This window comes from Mobula hypostoma, chromosome 26 (genome assembly GCF_963921235.1).
Source record: "Mobula hypostoma chromosome 26, sMobHyp1.1, whole genome shotgun sequence".
In the NCBI taxonomy this organism is placed as follows: Eukaryota; Metazoa; Chordata; class Chondrichthyes; order Myliobatiformes; family Myliobatidae; genus Mobula; species Mobula hypostoma.
The window spans coordinates 37,433,238-37,446,475 of NC_086122.1; the positions used below are offsets into that span (position 1 = coordinate 37,433,238).

A 13,238-nucleotide genomic window follows, 5' to 3' on the forward strand; every position below is an offset into this window, starting at 1 on the left:
GACCGTGTGGCCTAATGGATAAGGCGTCTGACTTCGGATCAGAAGATTGCAGGTTCGAGTCCTGTTACGGTCGTACTGCTCACCTCAAGGTTTTAATTTCTACAGTGGGTACAATTGTATCAAACAAATGGAGAAACGGTTATCTATATCCCACCCTTGATTCGATGAGGTAAAATCAGGATGGCTGCTACGACCCTAACATAAGGATGGGAATGTGGGTCTGCGTTAGTCATGATTTTTCTAGTTTTGTTTGTAATGTGATTGGATAATAGTACGGTAGTGCTTTGAATTTATAATAAACGTATTTTTGTTTTAAAAAAACAGGCTATTAGCCAAACTATTTTCTATTAATGTCTGAAAAATAATCAGATCTGATGAAAGAACTGAAACATTACCTATGCTTCTCTCTCATCCCGAGTATTTCCAGCGTTTCTATTTCTACTTCAGATCTCCATCTCCCATGATTCTGCGTATTTATTACTCCTAGTTTTCAACTCTTTCCATTTCTTATCTTTTCCAACCTATGCTCCTTCCACACCTGACACTAGAAACCTCTTTTTAAGTCTCCAGTTGTAAAAGAAATTCATCTCCAAATTTCTCAATTTTCCCATTAAACCACGTGCTTACTTCTGGTACCATTCTTTTGAATTATTTCTGTAGTTTGCCAGAGTGTCTTCGTTCTTTACGGGCAAGAACAACACTCAAGCTGGACACAAAGGGACTGCAGATGCTGGGATCTGGAGGTAGAAACTATCTGCTGACTCTGTTTCACAGATTCTGTTGCATTTTTGTCCGACTGTGAATTCCTGCAAGAAAATGGATCTCGGGGGAAATTAAGGTGACGTGTGTAATTTCAATTTCAAGTTCCTAGGTCTGAATATCTCTGAGGATCCACCTTGGGTCCAGCATATTGCTGCAATTACAAAGAAGGCATGACTCTGTTTCATTAGGAGGTTGAGGAGATTTGGTATGTCGCCAAAGACACTCGCATAGTTCTATAGATGTACAGCGGAGAGCATTTTAACTGGCTGCATCTCCAACTGGTATGAAGGGGAGTGAGTACCGCACAGGATCGAAACAAGCTGCAGAAAGTTATGAACTCAGTCGGTTCCATCACCCAGGCCATCTTCAAGGAGTGATGCCTCAAAAAGGCGGCATCATCATTAAGGACACCCATCAACCAGGACATGCCCTCTTCTCATTGCTACCATCAGGAAGGAGGTCCAGGAGCCTCAAGGCGATGCTCAACGAATCAGCAATTGTTTCTTCCCCTCTGCCATCCGATTTCTGAATGGACATTGAACCCATGAACACTACCTCACCACTTCCCCACCTGGCTTTTCGCACGATTCATTTAATTGAACTTTTTAAATGTATATACTTACTGCAAATTACAGTTTTTAAAATATGTAGTTCAATGTACAGTGGTATTAAACTCGATTCTGATTTGATAAATTTACTTTGAACGTAAAGACAAAACACAAAATAATCTGCAGATGCTGGGGTCAAGGGTTCCGGCCCGAAACGTCGACCGATCTTTTCCACGGATGCTGCCCGACCTGCTGAGTTCCTCCAGCGTGTTTTGAGTGTTACTTTGAACGTTGAAGGATCAAGTGGCATCTGCGGGAGGAAGGAACTGTCCACGTTTCGCGTCGAGCCCTGCATTAGGACTGCAGGCTCTTGACCCGCAGCTTCAAAGGGTCTTCACTTCCCACAGATGCTCCTCGACCCAGTGAGTTTCTCCAGCAGTTTGTTTGCTAGCACCTTGTTGTAACTTGGCAAAGGTCTTAAAATGCTTAACATTCGATCCAAGAATGATCCTATTGTGGTGTTTAAGATGATGAATGTAATTAACATAGATAAGGGGAAATTGTTTTAGTTTGATGGCGGTTGTCAACCGTGTCCGACGATGACAGGAAACCTGTGCAGGAGATTTTTAGAAGTGGGAAAGCCGTTGCATTGGAGCAGTTCCACTCTCTCGACTCCAGAAGTTCAAGTCCAGAGGTATGATCAAGTATCACAAACTGGGGTCTTCCTTGTTTGCGGTGGATGACCAAGATGTCTTCTATGCCTTGCCATGCCCATCGCTCTTGTTGCAGTACCGCCTTCCTGGCCGTTGGATCTCACCCGTTCAGTCCGCAAGAGCGGGCCTTGCATGCTGGGGCAGGCATGCCCCATGTCCCATGCCCCTATCTCACCGGGGTTTGAGGCCGCCGGCTACCCTCACCTGATTTTAGCCGCCTGTCGAAGCGGCGTTGCAGCGTGTGGCCGCTTTCGCATGCAAACAGCACTCTCGAGTGGCCGGTGGGGACAAAGGTGAGTGAGCTGTGCCGGAAAGGGCACGACGGGCCCCTTCACCAGAGTGTATGGGGTGTCCAAGGAGTGAGGGGTTTACAATATTATGAATTACAGGAAGAATAAAATGGTGAGTCTACACCATTGTTAAATACGATCAAAGCTGATCTGATTGCAACCTCAGCTCTACATTCACTTACAAGAGAAAAACTGCAGATGCTGTCCTGTCGAAGGGGTTCGGCCCGCAACGTCGACTGTACTCTTTTCCTAGATGCTGCCAGGCCTGCTGAGTTCCTCCAGCACTTTTTCTCTGTGTTGTTCTACAGTCACGTGTTCTAATCTATCACTCGCCTACTTTTCAAACTGCTATCTAACTGCAGATTTAAAATATTCAAAGACTTACATCTCCCTTTAAGGAAGAGAACTCCAAGAGCTTGCAACTGTCCGAGCGAGATATGTCCTGATGGGGAAATCCCTTATTTTGAACATGAATTGCTAGTTGTAAATTCTCCGACAGGATAATAAATACTCTCCACAAACACATACCAAGACCTCACTATGTTCCATCTGAGTCACACACCGCTCACTCCTCCAAACCAATACCGCCAAAGTGAAGTAGCAATGAAACGAGCCCTTCATTTCACCTAGTCCTTCCCGACCAAGATGCCCACGCAAGTTAGTCCCATTTACCAGCACTTCACCCATGACTTTCTAAGCTCTTCCTATCCATCTTCCTGTCCAATTCCGTTTCAAAGGTTGTTGTTGTATTTGCTTCAACCATTTCCTCTAGCAGAGGGATCCCCACCCTTTTTTATGCCATCTTCTGATTCGGTGTAGTTACAAAGAAAGTGCAGTACACGCAGACCATTAAGTACAAGGCCATGACAAGAGAGATTGTGAGATGAAGAGTCCATTTTATCGTATTAGGGACCATTCAATAGTCATATAACAGCAAGATAGAAGCTGTCCTTGAGCCTAGTGGTATGTGCTTTCAAGCTTTCGTGTTTTCTGCCCAATGGGAGAGGAAGTGGGTGGAATGTCTGGGGCTGGTATGTCCTTTGATTATCTTGGCTGCTTTATAGACAGAGTCCATCGGGGAGAAACTGGTTCCCATGATACACTGAACTATATCCATAACTCTCTGCTGTTTCTTGCAGTCATGGGCAGTTACCATATCAAGCTGAGGTGCATGTAGTTAGGATGCTTCCTATGGTGCATCGATGAAAATGGACAGGGTTGAGAAATTTTCTCGGCTTCCTGAGCCGCTGGAAAGTTTTCTTGGTCATGGGGTCAAAGTGGTTGAACGAGGATAAGCTATTCGTGATGTTCAGTTCTAGAAGTTTGAAGCTCTCAACTCTCTCGACCTCAACACAGTTGATGTAGACAGGAGCATGTGCAGCGACGCTTCTCTGAAGTCCATGGCCAGCTCTTTAGTTTTTCTGACGCTGAGGCTCTCTGTCTCCTTCTTGTACTCTGACTCGGCAGTATTTGATACTTGGCCCACTTGAGCTCGTATCATCTGGGAGCTTGCAGAGGTAGAGCCGGAATCGGCCACACATTGGTGAGATAATGGGGAGTAGATTCGGGGGATGAGTGTTGTGAATAGTCATGGCGGAGGTGTTGCTGCCTACCTTCTCTTACTGATTATCCTGTCAAGGATCCAGTTGCAAAGGGAGGCCTGGAAATTTGGAGATGAGTTTGCTTGGAATTATAATATTGAAGGCAGAGCTGTAATCAGGAAGCAACAGTCTAATGTGGGTTCAGCAGGTTTATAGGTCACGTGTGTAATTGGGCTTGTTAGGCAGGAAGGACCTATCACCGCGCTGTAACTCCAAATAATAAAAAAAAGTTTGCATTTCCACCTGTCCTTAGGAATCAAGCAGCCTATAGCTCTTTACTTCTTTAGCGATACAGCGTGGAGTTGGCCCTTTCAGCTATTCGAGCCACACCAACCCAGCCACACCCGAAAAATCCGATCTTAATCTTAACCTCATCGCGGGATAATTTACAATGACATATTAACCTGCACGGTAAGTCTTTGGACTGTGGGAGGAAATCGGAGAAGACCCACGTATTGCACGCGGAGGATGTACAGAGGCGCCTTAGTTTTAGTACAGAGTGCGAGGCACGAGAATTGAACTTCAAACTCCAAAACGCCCCCGGCTGAAATAGCGTCACGCGAACTGGTAAACTACCGTGGTGATTTGTTATATAAGGAAATAAAAAAATTAAAAGATGCCAGACTGATCATTCTCATATAATCTTGGCAGAAAGCATTCACTTTTAGATCATTTTAAACGGATTTAGAGTTAGTGTCTAGTCGCAATTCTCAATAAACTCTCAATCTAGTAGCAGTGGATGTTGGATATTAGGGTTATTTTCGAACACTTGAAGCCAGTGTTCGGTGAAGCTGTGTCGCTAAGTGACACCTTACGTACTTCTGTGAAACACAACAGTTTACATGTGTGTTGCTTGAATTTCCAGCATCTGCAGAATTCCTGTTGTTTGAGTTTACAGATTAATGTACCTTGACATCCAAGGTGTTCCCTCTCTGTAGTCAGTAACTATAAATAGCAATAAAAAAAGTTCCTTTTCCTTGTTCCTTATTGACTCCTATAGAGAGGATGTATTACTGGTTCCTCAGGTTTGAAAAGATATGAGAAGTGAAATATCATTCTTGCCTTGTGAACTTCTGCTTGATTTGAATTTTTTTAATCGAAGGTATATGGACTGGTGCCAAAGCCAATACTCCTCCCCCACCCCCTCTGATATATATCCTGCTGATTCCGGCTTTGGGGCAGTGCTTGGTTGTGGTTTGAAGCAGCGAAAGGCAAGGTGGACAGGTGCATACTATGCACAGTGAAGTTAAACGTTGCTCACAAAGGTCAAGGTGAGTTTAATAAATTAAATTTTGACTGTGTTTGGAATAAAATATTAATTGTAATCAATGAATGAAAGAAGGGGAGAAAGGCTTGCATTCACACAATTTTGTTACAGACCACACCTGGAGTACTGTGTGCAGTTTTGGTCTCCAAATTTGAGGAAGGACAATCTTGCTATTGAGGGAGTGCAGCATAGGTTCACGAGGTTAATTCCCGGGATGGCGGGACTGTCATATGTCGAAAGATTGGAGGGACTGGGCTTGTATACTCTGGAATTTAGAAGGCTGAGAGGGGATCTTATTGAAACATACGATTATTAAAGGATTGGACACGCCGGAGGCAGGAAGCATGTTCCCGTTGATGCGTGAGTCCAGAACCAGAGGCCACAGTTTAAGAATAAGGGGTAGGCCATTTAGAACGGAGTTGAAGAAAAACTTTTTCACCCAGAGAGTGGTGGATGTATGGAATGCTCTGCCCCAGAAGGCTGTGGAGGCCAAGTCTCTGGATGCTTTCAAGAAAGAGATGGATAGAACTCTTAAAGATAGCGGAATCAAAGGTTATGGGGATAAGGCAGGAACTGGATACTGATTGTGGATGATCAGCCATGATCACAGTGAATGGCGGTGCTGGCTCGAAGGGCCGAATGGCCTACTCCTGAACCTATTGTCTATTGTCTATTGTCTATTGAAATATTTGACTGAATGGTCGAAATCTGTGAAGGACAGCCTGGGCAAAATGGTTATTAGCTATACCATCAGGCTCTTGAACAACTTCACTCACCCCAACAAGGGCTCTTCATCTCATGTTCTCAGTATTTGTTATTTATTTATTATTGTTAATTTGGATTGTTTTCTGTTTGTATTTGCACATTGGTTATTTGTGCAGTTTTCCATTGATTCTCTTGTTTCTTTGTGTTTACTGTGAATGCCTGCAAGGCAATGAATCTCAGGTTTGTATGTAGTGACGTATATGTACTTTGAAAATAAATTTAATTTGAAATTTGAGAAACAGCAAGGAGATAATGACCGGAAATGGGTTTAATTGATTGGAAGTTGAATCACTCACTTAAAAAAAAATTGCCTCACAATCTTCCAGTTTGTCCGAGGGGACTCTGTTTTGCGCGTTGTCCAAAGGACGTCTAGCACCCGAGACACGGCCAGTGCCACCCACTGTCTGCACTGCGTCTAGCACCCGAGACAGTGCCAGTGCCACCCACTGTCTGCACTGCGGCGGAATGCTAGCTCAGGACCTAGTGCTCGAAACCACAGCCTTCTGACCTGGACAGGAGTTCAGGGATGGCCCAAGACACAGACACAGAAACAGAATGAACGGTCCTCTGAGTTTTGATAAAAATTGTACAGAACAGAGGGAAATAATAAACGCCAGGCCAACAGGGCCACTAATTAAAAACTCTCAGATTAACTAAAAACTAAAACCGTCACTGCGGCTCAAAAGCAGTAACCCAGAACTAAATTAATACACTGCTTTTAACAACATCTATCTAAGTCACTAATCTTCCCTTCCGGAATGTGGACCAAGGTAAGAAGGACATTGTCACTATCCTTCAATTCACACTTAACAGGAATGAAACGCAAGGAAGGGAGTTAAATACAATTACAAAGAAACCCGGAATAGTTGGAAAGTATGCATTCTCATGTGCGTGATTGGCGTCTTCTTTCAGCTGCCCGTCTGCGAGGGTGCCCAGACTCCGCAGCGGTGTCCGCGGTTGTCACAGACTGTGCTGATTCTTTGATATTGGGTGGACAATGTGCGAGAGTTGATCTACAAAACACTCAACCTCAGAAAACTCTCTGATTTAAAACTTGGTTCCTGCTCAAAGATTGTGAAATATTCGCCGGTCAAGTTGGCTCACTCTGCGTTACTAACGCTGGATCAGAAATGAAGGGTGTTATAGGAGTTTGATATTAAGACAGTGATGAATTGTTGGTTCAAAACTGAGGGAAGATTGCTTTGACAGAAGATTGGTACTGAAGGCAAGCAGCAATGATAGATATTCGGTACAGAGGCAGTGCTGTACAGTTAGGACATTTCGCAGTGTCAGAAGGTCAGTCTCCTGCTGTAAGGATCTATGATAAAATTGTTGAGTGGAAGTCACCATAGAACAGCCATATTTTTCTTCGTACTTCCTCTGTATTGGAGTCATCTCCATCATGGGCACCAGCCTCCCCAGCATCTAGGACATCTTCAAGGAGCCGGGCCTCAGAAAGGCAGCATCCATCATTAAGGACCCCATCACCCAGGACCTGCCCTCTTCTCATTGCTACCATCAGGAAGGAGGTACAGGAGCCTGAAGGCACACACTCAGTGATTCAGGAACAGCTTCTTCCTCTCTGTCATCCAATTTGTAAATAGATATTGAACCCATGAACACCTCCTCACTACATTTTTCCCTTTTTTGCACTTATTTACAGTTTTTTAATGTTATGTATTGCATTGTACTGCTGTTGTAAAACAACAAATTTCATGACATATGCTGGTGATGTTAAACCTGATTCTGAGTAATTACAGGAACTATTTTATTTCTATTAACGTAGGAATTATATGAGGCAGTGAAAATGGTGAAGAATAGAAGCAGATATCCAAAGGATTTATTTATTTGTTCATTCATTGAGATACAGTGTGGGGGAAAAAAACCCTTCTGGCCCTCCAAGCTGTGCTATCCAGCAATCCCCCAGTTTAACCCGAGCCTAATCACAGGACAATTTACAATGACCAATTAATCTACCAACCCGGACGTCTTTGGACTGTGGGAGGAAACCCATGCGGTCACAGGGAGAACGTACAAACTCCTTACAGGCAACAGTGGGAATTGAACGCTGGTCGCTGGTAGTTTAAAGTGTTGTGTTAACTTCTACGCTACACGTGGAGACCAGATCCATCTGAAGCTGAATTTCCACCCCAAAGAGTTTAATTTCCCGATTCCATCATTTCCTATCAATCATGACATATAATTTATCTGCTGTTGAAGCATAAGAACAAAATATGCGAGCACACAAAATTCAAATGGGAGAAGTTAAGGAGAAAGAAACTTGACTCTGATCCAGCTGTATCCGTTACCAGCAGGTAAAAGAGGTTAAACTGATGATCTATCACAATAGCAATAAAAGAAAGAACAAAGTGGATTTATTTATCATCCTTAAGAACCCTCAAGATATTTGAAAGCACTTTCTACTCAATGAAACATTTTTCAAGTGTCATCACTTGTGAACGATCTGGGGAAATGGCATTGTGATTTGTTTTTATGAATTGAAGAACAGATGTTTGTCGTGGGGTAGGGCTATTGAATGAGAAGCACCAAAAGGAGGTCAGTGGGTACTGTGGTATAAATCAGTTATTACCTGATGGAATGATAGGATTGGCTCAAAGTTCAAAGTAAACTTATTATCGAAATACATGTATGTCACAATATACAGGGCTGAGATTCATTTTCTGTTGGCAATCACAGTAAATCCAAGAAACACAATAGAATCAATGAAAGTCCACACCCAAAGGATGGACAAACAACCAACGTGCAAAAGACGACAAACTGTGCAAATAAAAAAAGAAAAAAAGAAACAATAAATGTAAGTTGTAGAATCCTTAAAAGTGAGACCATAGCTTGTGGAATTAGTTCATTGCTGGGGTGAGTGAAATTATTGCCTCTGGTTCAGGAGCCTGATGGTTGAGGGGTAATAATAGTTCCTGAACCTGGTGGTGTGGGACTTGAGGCTCCTGTACCTTCTTCAAAGAGATGAAAGAGCTTTTATTCTTCCCATGGCTTTGATGTTGTGATGGACAGTGGCTAGGTCAACACAGAGCCCATTGAGTGAGATCCTGAAAGGTGAATCAGCTCTCACAAGGTGTATCCCAGTGAATGTCAATAGCTTCAGAAAGGATTTGAATCCTTTGAGCATTGATGTAACTCGATTTATGCCCCAGTGATTTAAACGAATGTTTAACAAGGCTGGAATGCTGCCCTTTAAACCTCAAATTACACATTTAGAATTTTATTAACTCTTCATGAGTTACAGTATGTTTGATTTAACCTTTTCTACATTATAATGAGTAACTGTGCCTTCAATGACAAGTGGAAAGTAATTTCATTGAAAAATAGATGTACATGAACTAACACTATTTTACTGGTCCACAGTGAAACCCTGGCATACCATTTCATCTAGCAGCTTTAAACAGGGAAAACATTCAAAAATCCAAGGTACAAAGGGATTTGGGAGTCCTTGTGTAGGATTCCCTAAAGGTTAATTTGCAAGCTGAACTGGTGATGAGGAAGACAAATGCAATGTTAGCATTCATTTTGATAGGACTAGAATATAAAAGCGAGGCTGAAATTCTGGGGCTGTATAAGGCACTGGTGAGGCCTCACTTGGATTACTTTGAACAGTTTTGGGCCCTGTTTCTAAGAAAGGATTTGATGACAGTGAAGGTAGGACCAATTAGAGATAAAGGTGGGAAGATGTGCTTGGAGGCTATGGAAGTGAGCAAGGTCCTCAATGAATACTTTTCTTCGATATTCACCAATGAGAGGGAACTTGATGATGGTGAGGACAATATGAGTGAGGTTGATGTTCTGGAGCATGTAGATATTAAGGGAGAGGAGGTGTTGGAGTTGTTAAAATACATTGGGACAGATAAGTCCCCGGGGCCTGACGGAATATTCCCCAGGCTGCTCCATGAGGCGAGGGAAGAGATTGCTGAGCCTCTGGCTAGGATCTTTATATCCTCGTTGTCCACGGGAATGGTACCGGAGGATTGAAGGGAGGCGAATGTTGTCCCCTTGTTCAAAAAAGGTAGTAGGGATAGTCCGGGTAATTATAGACCAGTGAGCTTTATGTCTGTGGTGGGAAAGCTGTTGGAAAAGATTCTTAGAGATAGGATCTCTGGGCATTTAGAGAATCATGGTCTGATCAGGGACAGTCAGCATGGTTTTGTGAAGGGCAGATCCGTGTCTAACAAGCCTGATAGAGTTCTTTGAGGAGGTGACCAGGCATATAGATGAGGGTAGTGCAGTGGATGTGATCTATATGGATTTTAGTAAGGCATTTGACAAGGTTCCACATGGTAGGCTTATTCAGAAATTCAGAAGGCATGGGATCCAGGGAAGTTTGGTCAGGTGGATTCAGAATTGGCTTGCCTGCAGAAGGCAGAGGGTCGTGGTGGAGATAGTACATTCAGATTGGAGGGTTGTGACTACTGGTGTCCCACAAGGATCTGTTCTGGGACCTTTACTCCTCGTGATTTTTATTAACGACCTGGATGTGGGGGTAGAAGGGTGGGTTGGCAAGTTTGCAGATGCCACAAAGATTGGTGGTGTTGTAGATAGTGTAGAGGATTATCGAAGATTGCAGAGAGACATTGATATGATGCAGAAGTGGGCTGAGAAGTGGCAGATGGAGTTCAACCCGGAGAAGTGTGAGGTGGTACACTTTGGAAGGACAAACTCCAAGGCAGAGTACAAAATGGCAGGATACTTAGTAGTGTGGAGGAGCAGAGGGATCTGGGGGTACATGTCCACAGATCACTGAAAGTTGCCTCACAGTTAGATAGGGTAGTTAAGAAAGCTTATGGGGTGTTAGCTTTCAAAAGTCGAAGGATAGAGTTTAAGAGTCACGATATAATGATGCAGCTGTATAAAACTCTGGTTAGGCCACACTTGGAGTACTGTATCCAGTTCTGGTCGCCTCACTGTAGGAAGGATGTTGAAGCATTGGAAAGGGTACTGAGGAGATTTACCAGGATGCTGCCTGGTTTAGAGAGTATGGATTATGATCAGAGATTAAGGGAGCGAGGGCTTTACTCTTTGGAGAGAAGGAGGATGAGAGGAGACATGATAGAGGTGTACAAGATATTAAGAGGAATAGATAGAGTGGATAGCCAGCGTCTCTTCCCCAGGGCACCACTGCTCAATACAAGAGGACCTGGCTTTAAGGTAAGGGGTGGGAAGTTCAAAGGAGATATTAGAGGAAGGTTTTTTACTCAGAGAGTGGTTGGTGCGTGGAATGCACTGCCTGAGTCAGTGGTGGAGGCAGATACATTAATGAAATTTAAGAGACTACTAGACAGTTATATAGAGGAATTTAAGGTGGAGGGTTATATGGGAGGCAGGGTTTGAGGGTTAGCTCAACATTGTGGGCCGAAGGGCCTGTAATGTGCTGTACTGTTCTATGTTCTACATTGCAGAGAGTTCAGAGAGGTCCACATGGATAATTCTGCGATGAAGGGATTATATAAGCAGTGATTGAAGCCTCTGGGCCTGTACTCACCGGATTTAAGAAGAATGAGGGGAGAATCTAATTGAAAACTATCAAATGTTAAAAAACATGAATAGAGTGGATATGAAGAGGATGCTTCCTTTGGTGGGGGAGTCTAGGCCAGAGGGCACAACCTCAAAATATAGGGACATCCATTTAGAACAGAGATGAGGAAGGATTTCTTTAGCCAGAGCAGGATAAATCTGTGGAATTTGTTGCCACAGGTAGCTATTGAGGCCAGATTGTTGGGTGCATTTATGGCAGAGTTTGACAGGTTCTTAATTAGTCATGGTGTGAAAGGTTATGGGAAGAGGGCAAGAGATTGGGGTTAAGAGGGAAATGAATCAGCCATGATGAAATGGCAGAGCAGACTTGATGGGCCAAATGGCCTAATTCTGTCCAATATCTTATGGTCCAATTGACATTTCATATTGTTTTCTGAGTATTCCAGTAGACTTTGGGTATTGTGTACACAATACATACTCCAGCCACAACACCACCAAAAGAAAGGTTAATTGGCCCCTGTCTCACTGCTCTTTGTACAATCTCACTGCATGTGGTTTACAACAATCTTTGGACCTCTCATTGGTTTGGATTATGATCAGGAAAGAATTACAGTGCTTATAAAATAATAAAAGGAATGGACTGTGTAACTGACTGTCAGATTAATTAAACTTGACCAACTGGGGAAAAAAATAGTCAGCATTCATTTAAGTTGCACAAGAGCAGAAGTAGGCGGGATGTTAACCCTTCTCTCCCCAGGCAGCAGTGAGCCTCTGCAATCTATTGTGTACTCATGCAGAAGAAGCTAACCATCTGCACATCTTCAGATGACATTTAAACTGGTTCTTGGTTGAAGAAGAGCCTCTCCATCTGGCTCTTGAACCAGGGGAAATAATCTCACTCAGCTTCTCTCACCCTATCACTGTCCCCGCAACCTAATGGCTCACTTTCAAGGACTCTTCATCTCATGTTCTCAATATTTATTGCTTATTTAATCTTTATTATTATTTCTTTTCCTCTTCCTTTTTGTATTTGTTGTCTTTTGCACATTGGTCCTTAGTCCATCCTGTTCAGTGTGGTCTATCATTGATTCTATTGTGTTACTTGTATTTACTGTGAATTCACAAGAAAATCAATCTCAGGGTTGTTGAATATGGTGATTTATATGTACTTTGATAATGAAGTTACTTAGAATTTGAAACAAAAAGTTAACGTCACATAAACATGGTTGGTGCAATCTATTGGATTGATTTCAATAACCTAAGAGGGTTGAAGAGGAATTTTCCAGCAATTTAGCTGTTTTCACTCTGCTTTTTCTTCTTTTGTTCTTTCTCTCCCAGGGATTAGATGTCGGTGGGGATGGAGGAGGGAAAGCAGTAAAGGAATACGGTATTGATGTACTGAGACCTCATGGGTTCATGAGGGGAAGTCTGACTGAATAGCAGGTCCTGAGTCACCAGAACCCAGAAAGGCTGAGCCCAGAATCGGAGAAGGTGAGAATTTTAAACTTGCAACAGAAAAAGCAACAGGTCCTTTAAAGCGGGGTTGGGTGAGGGCACATCACAGGATCGAAATAAGCTGCAGAAAGTTGTAAACACAGCCACTTCTGTCATGGGCTCCAGCCTTCTCACCATCCAGGACAACTTCAGGAGCGATGCCTCAAAAAGGTGGCCCCCATCATTAAGGACCCCCATCACCCAGGTCTTGCCCTCTCTCATCGCTGCCATCAGGAGGAGATACAGGAGCCCGAAGGCACACACTCGGTGATTCAGGAATAGCTTCTTCCCCCCTC

General features: G+C 43.3%; 1 protein-coding gene and 1 non-coding gene across 5 annotated transcripts in view; both read left to right on the forward strand.

Moving 5' to 3' along the window:
• trnar-ucg (transfer RNA arginine (anticodon UCG)) lies at window positions 1–73 on the forward strand. The gene has a single exon. It is a non-coding gene; the product is annotated as a tRNA-Arg (tRNA).
• Window positions 74–4,167: 4,094 nt separating this feature from the next.
• Window positions 4,168–13,238, forward strand: part of LOC134338262 (uncharacterized) — a 37,366-nt gene continuing 28,295 nt past the window's right edge. The window contains exons 1-3 of one of the 4 annotated variants that reach the window (XM_063033980.1): window positions 4,171–4,325; window positions 5,017–5,185; window positions 12,787–12,939. Coding sequence is in view for 3 of the 4 variants with exons in the window: in XM_063033977.1 (XP_062890047.1) it covers window positions 5,148–5,185 (38 nt within the window). In the remaining variant the exon portion in view is untranslated. Of the gene's footprint in view, window positions 4,326–4,346; window positions 4,482–4,934; window positions 5,186–12,786; window positions 12,940–13,238 lie in introns of those variants that run through there. The other 3 variants (XM_063033977.1, XM_063033979.1, XM_063033978.1) reach the window with 3 other exon arrangements.